This window comes from Helianthus annuus, chromosome 1 (assembly GCF_002127325.2).
Source record: "Helianthus annuus cultivar XRQ/B chromosome 1, HanXRQr2.0-SUNRISE, whole genome shotgun sequence".
Classification (NCBI taxonomy): Eukaryota; Viridiplantae; Streptophyta; class Magnoliopsida; order Asterales; family Asteraceae; genus Helianthus; species Helianthus annuus.
The window spans coordinates 44,721,689-44,745,420 of NC_035433.2; the positions used below are offsets into that span (position 1 = coordinate 44,721,689).

Genomic DNA, 23,732 nt, shown 5'->3' on the forward strand with positions numbered 1-23,732 from the left:
GGGCGTGAGTGGTTAGCCCGCCGTGCTAGTCTCCCAGTCTATTGCTGCTTAAATAAACATTAGTAGCATTGAAATAACAAAGTAGAAAATTGCATTATTTGTATGTATACATTAGGTTCGCCAAAACACGTACTACTTAGACAAGGACTATTTTATGTACAAGTCGAAATGATCGAGCTTGGTTGTTTTTTTAACATATCTTGCCCATGGCGGTATTATACCGCGACAATAGTATGTAGTTTCAATTATTTTGAAGAAAATGATTTACGCGTGCCCTTTATGATGGTGGAGATGATTTATGCCACCAAATTTCGAGTACCGGCTTTGCGGATGTAAAAGATCTCATGTTAGTTAAAATGTATGTCCACGATGTGGGGGATGATGTGGATGTTGGGGAGGTTACCCGACACCCCCTAGTCTTAGTTAAATGAATACATTCTCATATATGTTTAAAAATGGTGCAATAGCGGTTGTACGATCTCATGCTATAAAGCTTCGGCACATGTAAAATGTGGTGTAGTATAAAGAGGAAAGTATTGAACCATTATAAGTGACCTGGTTCATTAAAAGCTCTAGTAACCCGAATTAAAGCAACACGCTGGTGTATGTGCGATATGCACAGGTGGATGAGTGGCGATGTAAGCGCTACAGCTGTGGCGTGACTAAATGTGCCACAACCCCATTTATAATAATAGGTAAGAAGGTTGGAAGGTATATCTTTATGTATGACAAGTGAGAATTCCATCAGGTACTCTCGTATTTTGTTGTATCGTAAAATAAATTTATAAGCGTGACCAAAGGCGTGACTTAGGACGGTGCTCACCCGGGATGGCGCGAGCAAGGAAGGTATCCGCCAGAGACGGTAGGAGAGATCGAAAAAATCCACCGGAGTGGTGGGTAGAATGAAAGCTCCTGCCAGAGGCGTGGGTGGATAAAAACGTCCGTTTGAAATGTTCCGTGGTGAATAAAAGCTTCTGCCAGTGGCGGCGTGCTGAATAAAATCTTCCGACGATAGTGGCGGGTTGAATAAAAGCTTCGGCCAATAGTGGCGGGTTGGGACGACCTCATAGCCCAATCGGTAAGGCGTCTAAGAGTGTGCTGATTAAACAGCGAATCTCGCTTGAGAGTGTCATATCATAAGGCGTTTTGAGTTTCAACCAATGTTTGAGATGGGATTATCAGGCCAGAAATGGCAAAAGAAGTGTGTGCTAGGAATGGTGCAGCAAAGGGAGTCATCATCGGAGTTGGCGTAATCATGAAAATGGTGCACTGCTGATTGTGGTGGTGTGGATAAAAGATTCCACCTGAGTTTGGCACGTTGAGGAAAATCGTCTGCTAGAGGTGGTGCGACCAAGGAGGTTGTCCACCAGTGGTGGCGCGACGAAGGAAGTTGTCCGCCAAGGGTGGCGAGACAAATAAAGTTGTCTGCCGGAGGTGGCGCGACCAAAAAAGTTAACTGTCGGGGGTGGCGCGACAAAGGAAGTTGGTCGTCGCAGGTGTGGTTTTGTGTATCCATACTCCGCAATATATAAACAATTTTGACCCTCCAGATGGTGTTGCACCATGCTAGTTCTTCAATTTATTGCTCGTGTTTATCGAGAAGAGATATAGAACTGTTTGCAAGGGGTTTTTATTTAACATGATTGTTAAATCATTTCTTTTAAAATCTTCTCTCGTGATAAAGTAGGAAGATGTTATGGAACATACAAATTTTTAATATGAAAGAATAAAGCAAACTTCTTCATACGTTGTTGTGTTGTTTGCATTATGAAAATTGGAAACCCAAGAAATATATTAAAATTCTCAACAGGTTATAGCAAAGAGAAGCACCTTGATTTTAGGACCTGGTAAACCGGATTAGGTTGGTTCTTGTAATGGAACTTTGGTTCAACTGAAGAAGCCCAGCTCCTTCGTTGTGTGAAGGCAGATGGTGCGGGGTATTGTCATCGGTTGACAATGATCTACGCGGGTCTTGGTAATAATGCTCCAACACGGGCGATGGAAGTTGTTAAACTGGTTCACATCTTTGTAAACTTATTATGTATGATGTGTGTACCGCTATATCACACATGACAGGGCATGCAATAGAAGGATGCAGGGGTGCGCGAATCTGCAAAGTTTTGTTTGAGGTTGTATCTGTTTTTACTCATGGGACGGACATCAGTGCCGCCATTGCCAAGCCCTTGGTTAATAAAACCGGCTCAAGGAGGGTCGGTAAAGATTGAGGTGGTAGCCCACCGAGGATGACAGGATGAGATAGCCGGAGGCGCATCTAGGGGTGCACAGCGGCAGGCTAATGCACACGTTGAGTATAGTGGGTGCAGTTTATGTCCACATGCGTGTGGCGGAGAGGACACCACTAAAGGTGCGAGCTTCTATTACGCGTGCCGACGATGTGAGGCGGTTGCCCACCCGTGGTGGCGGGAGCATGAAGGTGGCCGCTGGATATGGCGCAAGTGTGAGGATATCCACTAGAGGTGGTGGACTCCTGATTTGGGTGACCCCGTGAAAGACTTTCCATAGGAGAGGAAGTGAGCGAAAGGATTGTCCGTCGTTGATGACGGGTATCTATGCGTTCCAGTGACACCCGCTGACGGATGGCGAAAAAATGGGTGATAGGAAGGCGAGTGGCTTGAAGGCCTGTGGGCGTGAAGACTAAAAGAGCGGAGAACTCCTTTTTGAGGGGGTATCATCCATATGACGGCGAAACATGGATGCAAAGGTGTAAAATTGAGAGCATCTAGAACACCTCGTGCATCACGCCAATGTCAGGAGGACAGTCGCCCGCTGATACGGTGATCCGCATGAGTAGCGTATTGGAGGGAAGTACGAACTTGTTTGACAGAGCCGTTGGTACTTTGCACATGCATGGTTTTTAGTTGTTGTAACAATAGCGGGTTGTGATGATAATCCGCGTGAGGTGGCAGGAGCGAGATGGTCATCCGCCGGAGGTGGGCGGGATTACCTGGTTATCCGCCGAACATGGTATGACCAAGACTATTACCCTGGAGATGAGCGGAGCGTGATGGTTGCCCACCTGAGGTGGCGGGGCATATAAGTGACCCTCGGAGGTGGCCGAGGTGTGTTGTGTTTGGTGGTTAAAAGGAACACACGCCGGTGAAGAATGTAACAGGGTTGTCGAGGACGGGTGCGTAAACACGCCAGTGACGCGAAGGCGGGTGGCACACACGGGTGTGGAACGAAGGCGGTCATGGCCTTAGATGGTGGAACGAGTTGGAGGTCGGCCATAGATGGCGGAACAAGATAGTTTGCACGGGATGCGCGTGCAAGTCATCTGCGGGTAGGTTTAAAAAGCCGCCTGGTAATATTGAACGAAAATAGTCTATTTTCGTTTACCCGCCTGTATGTGTGCTTGAAAGAAGGAGGCTTATATACAATTGATTATAAAAGAGAAGATTCGTTGGGGTTATCACTTGCTTTCTCATGTTATAATAACAAAAAGGGGGATAAAGTGTTCTGAATAATTATTGGTTTAACATGTCTGCATCGAAAACGTGCATACACTTTCTCTGAACTTAGTTTGTTTTGTGGCATGACATCAGCCTTCAATATTAATGCTGAGAGTTATCGCAGTAAAAAAATTGGAATTATAGTTGTGAAACAAATCTTTGTATATGGATCTCTCATAAACAGAGATGTCAGGTCTGTAGACCTAGAGCCATGTATGTGCATGTAGCCCAATGAAGGAAATCTGGAGATCTGAACCCCAATGAAACACATCTAGAAGGATGTTTAATAATATATATCTATACTATCTATATCTATACTATATATAATATACATATCCAAAGGACTTCTTAAGGTCATTGAAAATTCCTTAAAACACCCCTAAAGCATGATGTACAAGTCTTTTAAGCATCAGAAATCTTCACTTTCCACTTATACCCTTTCCCCTAAACTAAACACTAAACTAAACACGCTGTCACATAAACACAAACTAGGGTTTCAGATTTCAAAACATTTCAAAATGCCGCTTCCCTGCTCCTCTCTCTCTCTCTCGATCCAGGAACGATTTCACCAGATCTGCTCCTCTCTTTCTGGCGATTCAGGAACGATTTCACCAAATCTATGAAGTTTCAACAGATCGATGAAGATTCTGACCTCTTGGTTCTGTTTTACGGCTTTTATTGGCGTTTTGCAACATTCTTCAAGGGTAACTAACACCGTCCTTTTGATTCTGAACACTATTTCTTCATGTATTCACTGGATTTTACTTACGTTTGTGTTTTAAGATGGATTTTCTTGTAGGTCATGGTTTGAAGACTAGATCTGGTAAAGAATAATAAGAATACTCGGAAGGAAACAACAAAATCATGGAGAAGAATCAGATCTCGGTGGTTGGAGTTCCAGATGCGATTCCCGTCAAGTATATAGAGGTGACCGAGGTTTTAATTTTAGTATAGTGGATAAATTCCCATATTTGTGTGTTCATGTGAAGTTTTGTACTTATCAATTGAATTTACAATTTGTCAATCTATGTGAACAAGGTTTTCATTTCAGTACAATGGATAAATTACTTGATAATGTGTGATTTCAATCTTCATTAGGGTTTCTAAGTCACAATGATACACGTTTAATTATCATATGTTTTCGCAAATGCTTAATGTCATACACTGGTAGAGAAATTAATAGATGTGTGTTTTTGATTATGTTTTTGAATGGGATCATTCCTGAAGTTCTTTTGGGTGGATTGACTATTGATATGTGTTTAATGATGTTATTTCTTGTATTGACTTGATCTTTTGGAGATTTAGATTTTTTTTTTGGGAAAAAGATATAGATTTTTTTTTGTGGTGTAGAATGTCCAACTCTAAAGAAAGTTCCACATGTTTTGGTGGTTCATGGTGAAAGCGATGGTAGGCAGGATCATATGAAGGTTTGCATCAATCAAAATTATCAAATATGAATTTGAATCATTCTGTTGGCGTTCACTTTTTTACCTATTTATTATTTATTATTTTTTTTATAGAGAAACAGACCTTCAAATTGGGTTTTCCACAAACCTCCATTACCCATTGCATGGGGGACACACCATTCCAAAGCGATGTTTTTGGTGTATCCTCAGGGAATTCGAATTATCATCCATACAGCAAACTTAATCTATGTCGATGGGAATAACAAAAGCCAGGGTTTGTGGATGCAAGATTTCCCGTGGAAACACGGCAGTTCAGATAAAGGAGGTGGATTTGAATCTGATCTTATTGATTATCTTAGTGCACTAAAGGTACTATACTACTGCATCTCGACTATTGTAGATTATTTTATTTTAAATTACGTAACTAACTTTATAATAACTGCAGTGGCCTGAGTTTTTTGTTCAATTCCCTGAACGAGGCAACTTCAGCCTCAATTCATCTTTTTTTAAGGAATTTGATTACAACAAAGTAACGGTAACCTTTGTTTCATATTTCCAAAAAGAAAGTTTGACGTTTGTTAGTATTACTTAAATTAGTTTATTAAAACTGGGTAAATACAAATTTCAGGTGAGGTTAATAGCTTTTGTACCCGGATATTGATGGATGGTATTTGGATTGTGATTTATATGCGTTTAATGTCCAATCTTATGCATATTTGAGTGTTTATATGTGTGGAATTGGATAACTATGAGAAAATGATGCTTTGCAGGTTAAATGTGAAGATTAGAGGTGTTTTGGAGAATGCAAATGGAGAGTAAATAAAGATATCAAAGCATGATATGATAGAGAATTGGATTACAAAGACGTGGGCGCAAACGGGGAAGAAAACGGAGTTAAAACGAAGAAGTTATGAAGAAAACAGTTTTGTGAATAAGCTGCCGACAGTAGCCTACGGATCTGACAGTAGCTTACGGTTCAGGGGTTACGGAAATCAGGATTAATATGCGAAAATTAGGTTTTTATGGGGATCTTTTATTCCATTCGACCTGTGACGATTTTGGGGAGACCATTAGGGGATTTTGGGGCATTCTTCCACAATTCCACACCTTCCAATCATCTCCTAATCATCAATCATGCAATTTCTCATCAAGATTGAAGATCAAATCAAGAGCATGAACGGCTAAACCACCTGTGATCATCTTCGGGGTTAGGGTTTATGTACGAAACGTTGGTTTGCTTATTGTTACAACTTTTTGGATTAGGATTCGATTAAACTTTCGGTTAGTCGTTCCTATTGTTTTTGTTTTGATTAAACATTATTTGATTATCGTATTCATTCGTGTTCATCAATTATTTGGTTTGTTCATCAACAACTGGGATTAAATTCTAGGATGTCATTGTTTTAAACCTTTAATCATTGAACTTGACTATGTGTATGAAATCTGAAATTGGTAATTAATTGGACTACTATTCATTTGCATCAATCTTTCGGTTTCGATCGTGGATCATTGCAATCAAATATATTGTCCGTTAATTATTTATCAAAACAAGTTTTACAAATCATGTCTATGTGATTTTCAACTGGTTGTAACTAAGTAACCTGATTTTCTGCATAACCTGAAAACCCGAAGATTGGTCCCTCTTCTCATAATTGTTTACAACTCTAATTTACATTTGTTTCCGCAATCATTCTCAAAACTGCAAAAAGCAATTAGTTTAGACGTAGATGGTAATTAAAGCAACGAACTTTCATACTTTCCACTGATTCCCCGTGGATTCGACACCCTACTTGCCCTTTACTAGTAAAAGGTGAATAGGACACTTTTTAATTATATTTTTGACCGACCTTACGACATCGATCAAAATGGCGCCGTTGCCGGGGAGTCGGTGCGCTTAGTTTAGTTAGTTGTTTTTCTTAAAAAAAAATTAAAAAAAAATATAAAAATTAGAAAAAAAAAAACAAAAAGTCCAAAAATATTTCCTTTTGTTTGTCTTTTATTTGTTTTGTTCCGTATTACGCTTGGTTGCTTGTTTGTCTGTGTGCAGGAGAATTTCATATTGCATGCATACCAGGTTTTCCAAGAAATCGTCACCGCTTTTGTTTGATTCAGAGATAGAAAAGACTGCTCGACAGAATCGCGTTCTTCTACGTTCAGCAGTGAAAGCTAAAGCTCAGTCGTCAACAGTTGCTCAAGATCTTGAACACGCAGCTTACGAGATGGCTGATCAAGAGCCACAAAAGCAAGCCCAAAACGAACCAATTCCGCCCATTCCAGATCCACCAATCCCTCAGAACCAAAACCAGCCCAATAACCAAAACCAGAATCAACCACCACCACAACCATTTCCACAATTCAACCCAGGCCCACAAAACCAACCAGGAAATCTGAATCTCCGACATGGGGAAATTATTCGTCTCAACCAACCACAGCATCAACACGGGTATGATGAGGGTTTCCAACACAGAGAAGGAAGTGTTCATACTTGGGAATCTGGTTGGGAAGAAGATGATTATCAGAATCAGTATGATGGGAGGTACGCGGACTACCGATATGATGAAGGTTATAATGTGAATCAAGGATACCCGGTCCAACAACAAGTCAATCAAAGACATCATATCCCGCAACCGATTCCACAAAATCAAGTTCATAATGGAGTCCCGCAGTTTAATGCGGGAAGAGCTAATAATCGGTTTAGGGGCGATCAGATACAGTTTGTGGATGGTGTCCCACAAGTCGTTCAAGGGGCACCAATTCAAGGCGTTGAAGGTCACTGTCGACCAGTTGTAGTACCGAACTCGTCAGCTATAGTTACACCAGTGGGAAATAATAACCGACCTTTTAAGGTAAGGCCTCAATACTTAGGCCATTTGCCCGAGTTTTATGGAAAAAGGACCGAAGAACCATACTTGCACATTGCAAGTTTTGATTCAATTTGTCAGACGAATGGGGTTTCGGGGTTTACAAAAGATGATGTGAAACTGATGCTGTTTCAGTTCACCCTGAAAGACAAAGCACGCCACTGGTTCGCCACGTTACCTCCAGGTAGTATATACACTTGGCAAGAGATGCAGTTGGTGTTTTTAGAGGAATACTACACCATGAATAGAACTAGTGAAGCTCGAGATGCAATCAGAGCATTCCAGCAACATTCAGGGGAACCGTTCCATGAAGCGTTCACAAGGTTTAAGGAGTTGCTTAGGAAATGCCCACATCATGAAATTCAGACATGGGAATTAATTAAGGTGTTTTATGATGGGCTACTTCCTGATGATGTAAGAGATCTTATAGCCATCAGCAATGGTACGTTTCTTACAAATACAGAAGCTGCGGATTGGGCATATTTGGAGAGACAAAGTACCACTTCAAAGAGACAGACACAATCAAGCAGGAGGGCAAGATCAAGTTCAGCAAAGTCAGTCGATTATGAACCTGAGGAGCGGGTCGAGAAATTGAGGCACCAAAATTTATTACTTGAGCGGCAGGTAGCTCAAATGAATCTCGGAAAGGGAGGTGAAGTTAAAACCGCCGATATGTTTGCGGTATGTACTGAGTGTGGAGAGTTAGGGCATCAAGTGGGAGAGTGTGCTGTGTTGGTTGGTCAGACTGATGAAGTGAATCAACTGTACGGTGAACGAAAGCAATATGATATGAAATCGAATACATATCATCCAGGTTTGCGAAACCACCCCAATTTTAGTTATGGTAATTCTGCTAATCAGTTGAACCCCAATTTTCAGGTACCTAACCAAGGAGGTCAACCGTATCAGAATCGGCAAGGAAATTACCAACAAGGAGGTTACCAGAATCGGGGCCAATATAATCAAGGGCCTCAAGCCAACAACCAACAACAAAATCAAAGCAATTATCAAGGCAATTATCAAGGGAGTTGGAGGAATCAAGGTAGCCAGCAAAGTAATTCTTCAGGTGGTGGAGGCGACTCGAGTGATTCGAAGTTGGATGCAATCATGTCGTTCATGAAAGATATTCAGAAGGAGAATGAGGTGAGAGATAAGACTTCTACAGCAATGCAGAAGCAATTGGGGCAATTAGCAGAGGATATAGCTCAGTTGAGAAGAGACCCCGGAAAATTGCCAAGTACCACCACGGTCAACCCGCAACATCAAAGCAGTAGTTCAGCTACCAAGAATGCACGTGTAAACCAGGTAAGTGTACTTCGTTCTGGTACAGTGTATGATAATAAGGTTGGCGTTCCACCATAATTTGTTGATGGTGTGGTGGAGGATTGGGATGAAAATGAGGAAGAGAAAGACGAGCCTGAACCTGTAAGCCCTACGAAAGCTAATAAAACGACCTCTCAAGAAACTAATGGTAGGGTAGTAGAAAATGCATAAACCTAGGCTACGGAAAAGGGTGCGGGAGTTAAAACCAACCCGTTTCCTCAAGCTTTGGTAGAACCGGGAACTAAAAGTACTAAAAGAGGTCCGCAACAGGAAGAGATGTGGGAAGTTTTTAAGCAGGTAAAAATCAATATCCCGTTGTTAGATGCGATAAAACAGGTTCCGGCTTATGCTAGGTATTTGAAGGACATGTGCACCCAAAAGCGACAAAACAAATTTCCAAAGAAAATCGATTTAACCGAAAATGTTAGTGCCGTTTTGTCGGGTGCCATTCCTCCTAAACTCCGAGATCCAGGTGCTCCGTTAATACCCATTCAAGTAGGTGACTTTAAAATGAGCCGAGCACTGCTGGATTTGGGAGCGAGTGTGAGTATTCTCCCGGGGAGTCTTTATGATCAATATGATTTCGGACCGTTACAGAGAGCCGACACAACAGTAGTGTTGGCCGACTTGACTTTGAAATTACCCCGGGGAATCGTGTGTGATGTCATTGTCAAAGTAGAGGACTTTTACTACCCAGTTGACTTCTTGGTTTTAGACTATGTCTCAATTGATAAAACTAAACAACCTAATGTTATACTCGGTAGACCATTTTTAGCAACTGCCAACGCTTTAATTGATTGCAGAAATGGAACAGTTGACATGACCTTTGGTAATAGGAAAGTTCAATTAAACGTGTTTTCCCGTGCATCTGATTCTCTGGTTAGTGATGAATGCTTTATGGCAGACATCATTGACGAGTGTCATCCTCATGAAAATGGGGTAAACACAACAGAGACGTGTGTTATTTGTGACAGGGAACAGGCTGAATTGTCGGAATGTTTGAATGAAGCTGAAAAGGAATTGGAGGTAATGGCAATTAAAGACGGGAGACCCACTTGGACTCATCAAGTGGAAAGTCTGCCCGAGCACATCGACACGCATTTAAAGCCATCATTGGAATCACCTCCACAAGTAGAGCTGAAGGAGCTGCCGAAACACCTCAAGTACGCTTTTGTGGGAGACAATGACACCCTTCCGGTGATCATTGCAGCAAATTTGACAAAAGCTCAAGAAAAGGCTTTGATGAGGGTGTTAGTGGAGTATAGGGCGGCAATTGGATGGACGATTGCAGACTTAAAAGGGATTAGTCCATCTATAGTGATGCACCGGATCATCACCGAAGAAGGTGCAAAGCCGGCGAGGGATGCACAGAGACGTCTGGACCCGAATATGCGGGAAGTGGTGAAGAAAGAGGTACTAAAGTGGCTGGATGCAGGTATAATATATCCTATTTCTGATAGCACGTGGGTCAGCCCTACTCAAACGGTACCAAAGAAGGCAGGGATACAAGTTGTCAAAGGTGAAGATGGCGAACAGATTGCCACTCGGCCTGTAACCGGGTGGCGGATTTGCATTGACTACCGGAAGTTGAATGCTGCAACTTCAAAGGACCATTTCCCCTTGCCTTTCATAGATCAAATCGTTGAGAAACTCGTAGGTCAGAAATTTTATTGTTTCTTAGACGGTTACTCAGGTTATAATCAGGTTGCGATCCATCCAGAGGATCAACAGAAAACCACGTTTACGTGTCCTTATGGCACCTTCGCATTTAGGCGAATGCCATTTGGATTATGTAACGCCCCGGCCACCTTCCAAAGGTGCATGATGAGTATCTTTTCAGATATGGTCGGGGATTCTCTAGAGATTTTTATGGATGATTTCTCCATTTTCGGTACGTCTTTCGATTTGTGTTTAGACCAATTAACAAAAGTGTTAAAAAGATGTGTCGAGTCTAACTTGGTGTTAAGCTGGGAAAAGAGCCATTTTATGGTTCAGGAGGGTATCGTGCTGGGACACGTGATTTCAAATTGGGGAATTGAGGTAGATCACGCGAAAATTCAGGTTATTTCTACTTTACCGCCTCCTACTAATGTTAAGGGTGTCCGTTCCTTTCTAGGACACGCCGGGTTTTACAGACGGTTCATTAAAGGATTTTCTGTAATCACAAAACCGCTATGCAACCTTTTGTTAAAAGATGTGCCATTTGTTTTTGATGAAAAGTGCTTAAAAGCTTTTAACAATTTAAAACAACAGTTGATTGAAGCCCCCATTTTACAATCACCGGATTGGTCGCTCCCTTTTGAAATCATGTGTGACGCGAGCGACTATGCGGTGGGGGCAGTGTTGGGACAACGGGTTGACAAGAAACCCGTGGCTATTTATTATGCAAGCAAAACTCTTTCCGATGCTCAATTGAATTACACCACTACTGAGAAAGAGTTGCTTGCAGTTGTTTATGCGTTGGATAAGTTTAGGTCTTATTTGTGGGGTAGCAAAGTTGTTATCTATTCTGATCATAGTGCTGTCAGGTACCTCATGGAGAAGAAGGACGCTAAACCAAGGCTAATCCGATGGATTTTGTTGTTGCAGGAATTTGACCTTGAAATTCGAGATAAGAAGGGTAGTGAAAACGTTGTAGCAGACCATCTATCACGGGTGGTGCATGAAACAGATGCACCGGATGTTGAAATTAACGAAACGTTTCCTGATGAACACATATTAGCTGTTTCAACTAAGCCTTGGTTTGCTAATTTCGCTAACTTTGCTGTTACAGGTGACATTCCAGAGTTTTGGCCGAAAAAGAAGAAGCAACAGTTCATAGCTCAAGCTAAAACGTACATTTGGGATGAGCCGGATCTTTTTAAAGTTGGAGCTGATCAGATAATCCGACGTTGCATTCCGGATGAGGAGATAAAGTGTGTGTTGGAGTTGTTGCACACATCGGCGTGTGGTGGACATTTCAGCGGACAGAAAACCGGGCATAAAGTGCTTGCGTGTGGGCTATATTGGCCTACAATTTTCAAGGATGCAACTGAATTTGCAAAGAATTGTGTTAGATGTCAACAATTAGGGAGTATCTCAAAACGGAATGAGATGCCCATGCAGCCGATCCTTGTGGTTGATATCTTTGACGTTTGGGGAATCGACTTCATGGGCCCATTCCCTAATTCGTTGGGAAATTATTATATCTTGGTGGCCGTGGATTATGTTTCAAAATGGATAGAAGCGATTGCCACCAAGACGAATGACCATAAAGTTGTTTGCAAATTTGTCCAAACAAACATATTTTCGCGATTTGGAATCCCTCGTGTGATCATAAGTGATGGGGGATCACATTTCAAAAACTTTCATTTTGGAAAATTGCTTAAACGTTTTGGCATAGACCACCGAATCGCTACACCGTATCACCCACAAACGAGTGGGCAGGTTAAGGTCTCCAACAGGCAAATAAAAGAGATTTTACAAAAAACCGTGCGACCCGACCGCAAGGATTGGTCCACTAAGTTGGATGATGCTTTGTGGGCGTATCGTACGACTTATAAAACGCCTATTGGAACCACACCGTATCGGTTGGTCTATGGAAAAGGATGTCATTTACCTGCTGAGCTTGCTCATCGTGCGCTATGGGCTGTGAAAGAAGTTAACATGGATTATGAAAGTGCAGGTAAAGCAAGGAAATTGTCGTTGGGAGAGCTTGAAGAATTAAGGGATGAAGCGTATGAGAGTGCAATGGCGTATAAGGACAAGACGAAGAAAGTGCACCATGCAAAGTTAAGGCTACAGAAGTTTGAGGTAGGACAGAAGGTATGGTTATTCAATTCTAGACTTAAATTGTTTCCAGGTAAGCTGAAAAGCAAGTGGATGGGTCCATATTTGATCACGCGGATCGGAAACTACGGAGACATAGAGATCGAAGATTTTGATGACCATTTGAGGCAAGTTGTGAACGGGCATAGGTTAAAACCGTATTTGGAAGCTAATGATATCAACGGACCGGATAAACAGTCGGAGTGCTTCATGTTGAGCACTTTGATCCATGATGCAGAATAACCATGTCAGGTATGAAGTCTGGCTGAAGACTCTTAAACTTAGCGCTCTCGGGAGGCAACCCGAGGTTGTAGACTATTGTGCATTTGTTTGTTCGTTTGGTTTGGTTTTGTTTGGTTTTGTATATGATATTTCGTAGATTCTAACGACGCATCGTTCGTTACGGATACAATTACCCAAGTGTGGGGAAGTTGAAACCGTTCAGGTATGTTTTCGGACTCAATTGTGTGTCGCGGACGACACGTTTTTTTTATGGGGGGTGGAGCGGGCGAGTAAACCGAAAGATGAAAGTTTATTCGGTAAGAGAATCATTGAAAATCATGTACAAACCTTTTAAAACCATTGATTTAGTTATTTATAATAATAATAATAATAATAATAATAATTAATAATAATAATACCATTGATTTAGTTAAAAAAAAAAAAAAACACATGTGAAGAGCATTTATTTAATGTCAGTACATAAACGTTCATCATCTAGTTTTGGTAGACTTTGAGGCTCATGTGCACAAGGAAGATGGGAATGGATGAATTTCTAAGTGCATGTTTGACTTCTGCTCGGCATGCATAATGTATAAGGTCCCATGTTCTGTATAGAAAAAAAAAAAAAAAAGATAAATTGAAAACCGTAGCCTACTTTGGGACACCTATCTTACGGTGGGTATTAAACAGCAAGTGTGTAAAATTTTCAATTAAATAACTCCCGTAGGCAAAGTAACCTACGGTATGTCTCAACAACAACATTATAAATTATAAATTTGCAACATATTTTGGTAATGGTGTGTTGTACCGTAGGCTTAAATTGTTTTTGGTGTATCACTTTGTTGCAAGGTGTGTTAAATTAGTTGTAATATTTTCTAAACCTTACACGTGTGTATGACCTGTATTTGATGATTTGGTGGATGAGTCTCAGTGATACACGCGTCATAAGAGAGAGAAAGGGAGAGAAATTGTATTAGTAGACCTAATAAAACCCTTTCTTCCCTGAATCTTCTTCTCCTCCGAGTCCACTCCACACCAAAAGGAGCTCGTCAGCCGCTGAAATCGTGTGTTTTCCGGCGAAATAGCGGAGGTTATAAAGGGGCGATGAGAGGGGGCTTGGGGATTACAGATATTTGAGGCGCAAGTGCTTATAGATCTGAGCTGAGGTGGTCGGAACCCCCGAGTTCAACTGCACCACAATCATCACCGTCGCCGGAACCAGCTCAAAGCACGTGCATCCTTTTGGTGCTATGTATGGTGAGTTTGATTGTGCTTTTGTTAATAAGCTATGATTTTGTCGTTTACGTTGTTGTTTATGCATTTTATTGATGTGACAAAACCCTAATTCGTATTTGTTTTCTTCCTTTGGTTCAGTTTATGTAGCAGGGAAGGGAATTACTGTGTGCTTTATTTGGATCGATAAGTAGAGTAACTGATTTTCGTTGCAATTTAGTCTTCTATTCAAACCTATATTTATTGTATAGATATGTGAATCCTTTTAAGAATTCCTATTCAAACCGGTAGTTATTAAAAAAAACTCATATAGATCATAGTCTAGATGCAGGGGATTTCTTAAGAGGTCGCTTGTCGACTAAACCGTTGCTGATCAGTGAAATCACCGACATTCTCTACCGGTTGTGAAGTAAGTTATATAGATGTTTGTTTTTCCTTCTACGTGACCTAATCTGCAATTGTTTTTCACATTAAAGTTTACGATTTGATGTAATAAGGAATCTATTATATACCATGATGTTGAATGAAGGCATAATTAAATGTTAGGGTTAATGAATACAAGATGGGGTATTGTGACTTGTAAGTAAGTCATACTGTTTCATATAATGGTAAATAAATTTATAAATATAACTGATGATACTTACTTTAGATGTTAATAACAGTATAATTTTGATAGAACTATGATGTATATTATGAAATGGGTGTGTACGGGTATCAAACCAATGTGTTATGTTCCAAAAAAAAAAAAAGATTTTTTGAATCCCGAATGTTTGTTTGTATGAATACAAAATGGGGAATCTCAGTTATGGGTGAAAACAAAGAAAATGGAATATTAACCAACAGAAGGAATACATTAAGGTTTAATAGTTGATATGATTTCTAACCCGTATCCTAAGTATGTGATATTTAAGTTGCAAGTTAGCATTTTTGTTGATGCTTGGCCTAAACAAGGAGGATGAAGAAGACAATATGTGATTAAAGGTCCTCTAAGTGAGTTAAGTGAACCTCAACAAGTAAGTACCACTGAAACGAATCCTCAACTTACCCTAAAAATATACTTTCTGACCAGAAACGAATTATTTTTTTCAGGTTCAAGCACATAGGGAAACCAGCAGCGGTATTTCGTCAAGAACCTGTATTCATTCACAATCGTTGAAATCCTCAACAAATACACTCAAGAAGACAATACGGTATATCTCAACCTTTTATTCAATTGTTATTTATATCCATATTATTAACAATAAAATACATTCTTTAAAGTGTAATTTATATGACCACCAGCTATTGTGACAACATTGTTTGACAAATTATATTAGTTACACATGACTTGATATAGCTTCGTACTATGTAACCGTATCAATTGCTTTTCAAAATACTTGAACCTAGGTCATATGAGCCATATCAACGGAAACTATATGTCTCAAGCGATATTTGTTTCTGTTGGTAAATAGACTTCTGTTAATAATGTTCATTGATGATATTGGGAAACGCACGGATCCTTCATAGAAAGTCGACAAATGTTAACTTTATTTGCTTTTAAACAGTGTGCATGTGTTCTCTTAATTCCACTTTTATATCTGGAACTGATAACTGTGTTAAGACACTTGAATGTATGTGGTAAACATTTGTGCGGGCGATAAAGGAGATAAACACGAGACAGAGAATCGGAATCGCCCAAAACTTTGTTTTTAGGTCAAGGACGTGGTGAATATAAATGAAGTTTTTCTGGGTGTTTGGATGTATGTTCTGTTACTGATTTGTGATTAGTGATTTTCTGGTTATACTTTCTTTTGAATTGTGATTGCTCACGTATTTAAGATAATCAGTTCTATACAAAAGTATAGATAAAAGGTACCTATCTATATTAACCTGTACAAAGAAATCCAAGTTGAAACTTTTACTGCAATTTCACATTATTTTTTTGTTTATTTATCTATTTTTTTGGTTATTATGTTAGGTTAAGGCAATTTGCTCTGCTAATTGGTTACTATTTGGCACTAATATGGGTTTGTTATGGGTATAATTTATGTCAAGTATGTTTGCCAACTGGTTTAGAAGTATACTCAAGTGTTTACAAAGTAAAAAAAATAAACATGAAGACAACATAATAAAGTGTTGGCGGGTCAACTTAAATTGTCCTTGCCCGTTTTGACACTCATAAAATTTGAGCGTTTCGGCTCGGGTCCATTTTGACCCATTCTCGCTGGCCCATTTTTGCTAGCTGCACCTTAAAAGGAGTTTCTAATACATGCATGAACATTATTCTTTGTTAAATTCAAGTAGTGCTGATACTTTTTTTTGTTATCTTATGCAGCTATGCCCCTTGCCTTACTAACATCAAAGACATGGCCTTTGGTTGTGGACATCAGGTATTGTTATTTTTCCATATTTTTACTTCAAACTAATTTCAAATTTGTCGCATTTGGTAGTCAAGAACAAATGGCCATAATGGTTTCTATGACTTTGTTGGTATTCCAAGGCCGTTTACCGACCTTGATGCTGCAACTCGTACGATTCCGAAATTCGACAAGAGCTATCGAACTCTAAGGAATCTTGCAAATTGCGCAGTCGTTAGGTGTGTTATATTATCATATAGTCATACTCATAGAATGTTAAATACAATGAATAGTGCTTTAAAAAAGAAGTTTTTATTCAAGAGTCACCTCCCAACCTCGCCCATTCTGGAGCCTCGAAACAAAATAAGCTTAAAGATTATCAACTCTTTTTAAGTTGACAAGCCTGCTGTTCAAAAATGATAAAAAAAAAAATTAGAACATTAGGGCTAATCAAGTTGCAGTAGGCCTTTAGTAATTACATTTCATGTTGTATTTTGAATATAATCTTCCCATATAAATACAAAATTTAACTTTGAACATTACGTGTTTATATAGGTGGGAAGCTTTAAATTGTGTTACTTTATTATAGTGGAGAGCGTGATGAATGAAGAAGCTGAGAAGTAAGTCTTTTAAAAGCTGCCGACAATGAAGAATAGGTAGGTTGAACCCAAAAAAGGCCCTCGTCCATCTTTTGCACAACTTGTCTACATATCACTCTTCATGTTAGTATGCTAAGTTGTGATAAATTTTAAATAGCACAACATTTTGTATAGCTTCGTTTTGTACACCTTTCATATATAAGTTAGGCGATGCAGCTATGAAACGTCGGCGTAACAAATACTTGGTTTTATTTAGTACGGCTATGAATGGATCCCCGCCGCATCGCGCGGGTGATAAATCCTAGTTTAAATTAAATGGGTCTTAAGGGGCATGGGTCCGGATTATTTATGTGGGTCGGGTCAGGATATAACCCGAATTGTAAAAATAAAAAAATAAAAACCACATTAAAATAAAACGAATTGCATGCCAGTATCTGATCATCTCCTTCGTAAGACCCTAGACGCCATTGTCATCTTCAACCTCTAGTTTCGCCAAACCTGCACCAAATCGAGTGGTTCTTGGGTGTAACTTGCTTAGTTTTTCGAGGAGAACAAAACCTCAGTGTTCGTTTTATACGATTCTCGCTCGTTTGTGAGGAATCAGAGAAGGAAGGGACGAACCCTAATTTTTAAAATTGGGGGTTTTCGTTTTTTTTAGTTCCTGACGTTCAATTTAGGTCCAAGCAAGTGTTTTCAGCAACAAAGGTATGTGTTTCTCCACCGAATCATATGATTAGTAAGGTATGATCAGTATATGTCTTGATAGTGATGGTCAGGTATTGCAAATAAGAATGTGGGTGCATTTTTTTTTTTGTGTGTTAATAATGAGATTGTGATGGATGCTAGGCTTTGTTGCTAGCACGGGGTATCTCTATGGCTACTAGCAGGTGTTAATGGTTTATCGAATGTTCATAAAAGCAATTTTGTTGATTCTAAAAGTCAACGAATTGAGAATTCATGAACCTTTTGAATGTGGTAATTTGTTGATGCTTAAAAAAAAGAGAAAAAAAAAACTTGTGTGTTTTGGATCGCTAAGTAACTAACACGGTTGGACTCGATAAACCAAGTAGCCAGAGTTTTAAATAAGTTTGGGGAGGTTATTGGAAAATGGTGCACCCTTGTTTAACTGATACGTACGTTTTGAAACGTTCCACTGTGAATTCTTGACTTGACTTGGTTGTTTGGTTGTTGCTTGTTATGTGTGTAGGATGGGCAGAACAATCAAAAGCAAGAATAAGGGTGTTGCTAGTTTGTCCGAATCAGCGTCATCACGATCCGTAAGACAAAAGAGAGTTGGGACATCAAGGGGTCAGGATGGTCCGTCAGGTGGAGCACAACTTGTACAACATGAACACATTGACGTCCACGTAGAGCTGAATGGACGGGTGGTTCATTGCTGAAGATCCATTCACATTGGCAATTAAATGCATTTAATGAAAAAATGGCGAAGAATTCTATTAGAGAGGCTGGTTTTCAGTGGGAAAAGGAGATGACTATGGATCAGTTCCGACTGTTTGGGATAGTTCTCAAATTTAAAGCCTTAGGTTGGGAAGCCGCTTTAAGTTGCTATGATGGTGAAAGTGAAAGGTTGTATCTGGATGATGTTCAACAATGGGTTGGGACTTTGAAAATGGACCCTGGTAGACGTTCACCGAAAACAATGTCGTTGACAGGTAGAGCTGGTGGAGTTGACGTAACAATGTCAATGGAGACACTTAATGAAATCGCTCGATTTGATTCAAAACCAGCCAGTCAATACAGTTACCCTACTGAGGAAGAATTAAAACATCCTGAGAAGCAGTCGACATGGGATGCAATGTTGGATGAGATTTTTCTAGAGGGGAAGGGTAGAGGTGCAGATAAAAAGGAGGAACTAAGAGTACCAGCGAGGTTATTGTTAACAATAGTGCAACAACAAGTCATGCCAAGAAAAAGTGACAGAGCATCTGTGAGGAATCCCGATGTGCCTATTTTGTACTCTTTGATCATGAGCAGACCGAAGATATCTTTTAGATATCTTGTTATGATGAACACTTGGATGTCTAGGAATGATTTTAAAAGGTGGCAAATCCCACATGTTCGTTTGATTACCGCATTGCTGAAGCAACATGGGGCAATTAGAGAGGGTTCTCCTTTTCACATTGTGCAGAAAAAGTTCACACCATGGACCCTTGATGGGTTGAAAAAATTTGGATGGAAGTATACCCGAACAGAACGTTACCACAAGTTAAAGCATCAAGGTAGAAAATGGAGGGTTTTGAGACCCGATGCTAGGCAATTGGAACCGGGTGAGAGAGATGAACCTCAGAGTGATGATTCAGTGATGGGTGAAAGTGATGGTGAAGACGCTGAGGTTGATGAGGGGCCTTCTGTTAGGGCCAGGGCTGGTGTTGGTTCGAGCATGCTTCAACTTAGGGGTATGCAGTTTGGTTTTGAGGATACTTGTCCAGGGTTGGATCAGTTGGTCCAGCAGGCAAGACCTTCCGACTATGGCGAATGGCCTGCGTATTATCAGGTAATCTTTGATCAGAATACCCGAGGTTTTGCGCAATTAAGATGGGATGCTCAGCGAAATTATAGTAGGCAGGAGCTTTGGAACCGCATTCATGAATATACTCACCAAAGGGAGATCAATCACAGGGCTGAGGATGATCGACAGAGGCGGTTGCACACAGCATGGCGTACAGGTCAGCCGGTGGTGGAAAACCCACCACACATTGACTACACTTCCCTTCCGCCTTATGATGGTTCAGTTGACTACCCAGTGCCTCCGGTTCACCATTCAGAGTGGGTGGACCCACACCAAGAGCGCGCTCAAAATCAGGAGGAAGGTCGGGTAGTAGGAGCATTTGGATTCGGGGAATTTGTGGACACGTTGACGTCCATCTTTGGACCTCCTCAGCATCGTTATCACTGAGCACTCGCTGATCGGTGTCGATCAGGTCCATGTGTTCTTCCTATCTCTTGTGTTTTGTATTTTTTTTTCTTATATTGTGTGTTGGGTGGTGGTTTAGACCATAGGCGGTTTGGCGGTGTTTTGTTTTGTTTATTTGTGTAGGATTTATGTGGTTGTCTCTTTGGTGGTGTAAAACATTATACTATGTGTTGGGTATGGTATTAGTGGGTTTTTGTCTTGTGTAGATGGATGGGTGGTTGAAATGAGTCGCTTGAATGGGATAAATTGCATGTTGGTAAATCACACATTTGACCATAAAACCTATACATTGGGGACAATGTATCCCAAGTGTGGGGATGAGGGAAGTTTTTGAAAAATTGAAAAATTTTAAATTTTTGTCTTAAAAGCGGTCTAATCGGGCGTGAAAGCGGCTTTTTCAGTACATCTACTCGTCTCTGCTTGTGGTGCGCGGGTCCTTAGTCATGGTCTAATCTTACAGAATAGTAATATGAGCCGTTTTCAGCAGGTGTTTTTAGAAAAAAAATGTTTAGAACTTGCCTAACTAGGGGTGACAAGTTGTTGGTAATAAATGCATGCACACATCGGTAACCTTATTCCCCACGTTAGTGAGATTTTGAGCCTACTAGAATGTTAGTTGAATTGAGATTTATATATTCATTTGTTGAGAGTAGGCCGTATGTTTCTCTGTTTTAGAACTTGTGTGATTCGATACATGCTGAGACTTTGGACTAGATATATGCACATAAATGATAAAGGCACATTAGGATCTCCTTTTTCTTTTACACCTTTGATAACCGATTACCCAAAAATTAACCATAGTAGCCAACTTTGAGCCTTATACCTGTTCGTTTGTCAAACCCAAGTCATTATCCAAACCGACCCGTTACATTACCAACCGTAAATGACAATCTATGTGTTCAGTTGTTTATGTTGTTGAAAAAAAAAAGTAGTAGCGATGAGAAAAAAGAAGAAAAAAGAGAAAAAGAGAAAATTCAGTCAAGTAAATAGGCCAAATGGTCGAAATAGGCGGCTGGAGAAAAATATATATTTGTTATTTATTAAGTTAGTGTGAATAAAGATTGTCATGTATTGGTATCTCCCTATTCGTTTAGCCACTTAAAATAGCCAAAAATTCACCACCTTTACCCTAAGCCCAAAACCCGTAAGTCCTTTAGATATGTGCGTTGTCTATGTGATAGAGTGGAGGTGTGATTGTCATACAAGCATATGAATACAGAGTTTCATATTCGGTTAATGAGTGTTTCATACTAGCGCATTACATGCTAGTTCAGATATTAAACCGAGGGGAGCGACAAATTGTGAGGGGTGTGTTGCATGAAAATAAAAACCGGGAGCATGTTAGGCTTAGTTGGGCGAGTTCTGTTTCAAAAATGTGTACTGTGTTTGCTTGCTGAATTAACACATCTAATGCTAATCAAGGAATGGGGTATGACTTTGGACCCTAGCTAATGCATAGTGGGGGCGTTTGGGGTATTCGTTATTTGTCCGTGATAACGTTTCGAATGGAGTTGCTTGAGGGCAAGCAAAGGTCAAGTGTGGGGATGTGATGGATGGTATTTGGATTGTGATTTATATGCGTTTAATGTCCAATCTTATGCATATTTGAGTGTTTATATGTGTGGAATTGGATAACTATGAGAAAATGATGCTTTGCAGGTTAAATGTGAAGATTAGAGGTGTTTTGGAGAATGCAAATGGAGAGTAAATAAAGATATCAAAGCATGATATGATAGAGAATTGGATTTCAAAGACGTGGGCGCAAACGGGGAAGAAAACGGAGTTAAAACGAAGAAGTTATGAAGAAAACAGTTTTGTGAATAAGCTGCCGACAGTAGCCTACGGATCTGACAGTAGCTTACGGTTCAGGGGTTACGGAAATCAGGTTTAATATGCGAAAATTAGGTTTTTATGGGGATCTTTTATTCCATTCGACCTGTGACGATTTTGGGGAGACCATTAGGGGATTTTGGGGCATTCTTCTACAATTCCACACCTTCCATTCATCTCCTAATCATCAATCATGCAATTTCTCATCAAGATTGAAGATCAAATCAAGAGCATGAGTGGCTAAACCACCTGTGATCATCTTCGGGGTTAGGGTTTATGTACGAAACGTTGGTTTGCTTATTGTTACAACTTTTTGGATTAGGATTCGATTAAACTTTCGGTTAGTCGTTCCTATTGTTTTTGTTTTGATTAAACATTATTTGATTATCGTATTCATTCGTGTTCATCAATTATTTGGTTTGTTCATCAACAACTGGGATTAAATTCTAGGATGTCATTGTTTTAAACCTTTAATCATTGAACTTGACTATGTGTATGAAATCTGAAATTGGTAATTAATTGGACTACTATTCATTTGCATCAATCTTTCGGTTTCGATCATGGATCATTGCAATCAAATATATTGTCCGTTAATTATTTATCAAAACAAGTTTTACAAATCATGTCTATGTGATTTTCAACTGGTTGTAACTAAGTAACCTGATTTTCTGCATAACCTGAAAACCCGAAGATTGGTCCCTCTTCTCATAATTGTTTACAACTCTAATTTACATTTGTTTTCGCAATCATTCTCAAAACTGCAAAAAGCAATTAGTTTAGACGTAGATGGTAATTAAAGCAACGAACTTTCATACTTTCCACTGATTCCCCGTGGATTCGACACCCTACTTGCCCTTTACTAGTAAAAGGTGAATAGGACACTTTTTAATTATATTTTTGACCGACCTTACGACATCGATCAGATATCATTCAGGTTCAAATATAAAGAAATCGGGACACATGAAGATCCGTTCAGTTCTACAGGATTGTGTTTTTGATAAAGAAATGGGGACACATGAAGATCCGTTCAGTTCTACAGGTTCAAATATATATCAGGTATGGAGCACATATTTTGTTTTTACTGTGGCATTTTTGACACGTTTACTTGTGAATTGGTCTATTTGGGTTATGTTTTATCTATTAAGGATCAAACATGTAATACATATGTGTATATGTATATAGTGAAACGTGTAAAATACAAACTAATAAGAAAGATTGCTCGATTATGTAATTTCAGGCGGATGTTGAAACGGACGAGGTGTATGCCCAAATGACGTTGCAGCCGTTGACCCCTGTAATCTCACATTAATGTCTTAAATCTTAATGCTGTTTGTTTGTTGTAATATTTACTGATATTTTAATAATTTTGATGTAATATTCTTTTAGCAAGAACAAAAGGATACTATAATGGCATATTGGCAGACATAAACTTTCACTTACCAATATGATCATACTCTTAAGCATGCTTGTTTTTTTCAACTTACATAGACTATTATAAAAACAAATGTGCCTTCAAAGCTTTGCGTTTATTAATTGTTTTTCTGTGGATGTACATTTCAGTATGTACATTGGACATATCATACGTGGAAGGCGATCTGAAGGCACTCTTCGAAAGAAGTGCAATGATGGATTAGATGTAAAGTTGATTCTTGATGACAACGACGATAGCAATTTTCATGAACAGTGGGAACAAAATGTTTTGTTTTTTTT

General features: G+C 39.7%; 1 protein-coding gene across 6 annotated transcripts; it reads left to right on the forward strand.

Moving 5' to 3' along the window:
• The first annotated feature begins 14,016 nt into the window (after positions 1-14,016).
• LOC110863772 lies at positions 14,017-22,435 on the forward strand. 6 transcript variants are annotated; one of them, XM_035974177.1, is made up of 7 exons: positions 14,032-14,346; positions 14,464-14,512; positions 14,643-14,731; positions 15,234-15,335; positions 15,412-15,512; positions 16,637-16,691; positions 17,214-22,435. In XM_035974177.1, exon 7 carries the CDS (start codon positions 18,699-18,701, stop codon positions 20,172-20,174), a length of 1,476 nt encoding a protein of 491 aa, XP_035830070.1. In that variant the 5' UTR covers positions 14,032-14,346; positions 14,464-14,512; positions 14,643-14,731; positions 15,234-15,335; positions 15,412-15,512; positions 16,637-16,691; positions 17,214-18,698; the 3' UTR covers positions 20,175-22,435. The 6 variants fall into 6 exon arrangements, with proteins under 6 accessions (XP_021968786.1, XP_021968790.1, XP_021968773.1 ...); XM_022113094.2 differs by having other exon boundaries at positions 14,017-14,346; positions 14,464-15,335; positions 17,214-17,962; positions 18,465-22,435; XM_022113098.2 differs by having other exon boundaries at positions 14,017-14,346; positions 14,464-15,335; positions 17,214-17,314; positions 18,465-22,435.
• Positions 22,436-23,732: the final 1,297 nt, after the last annotated feature.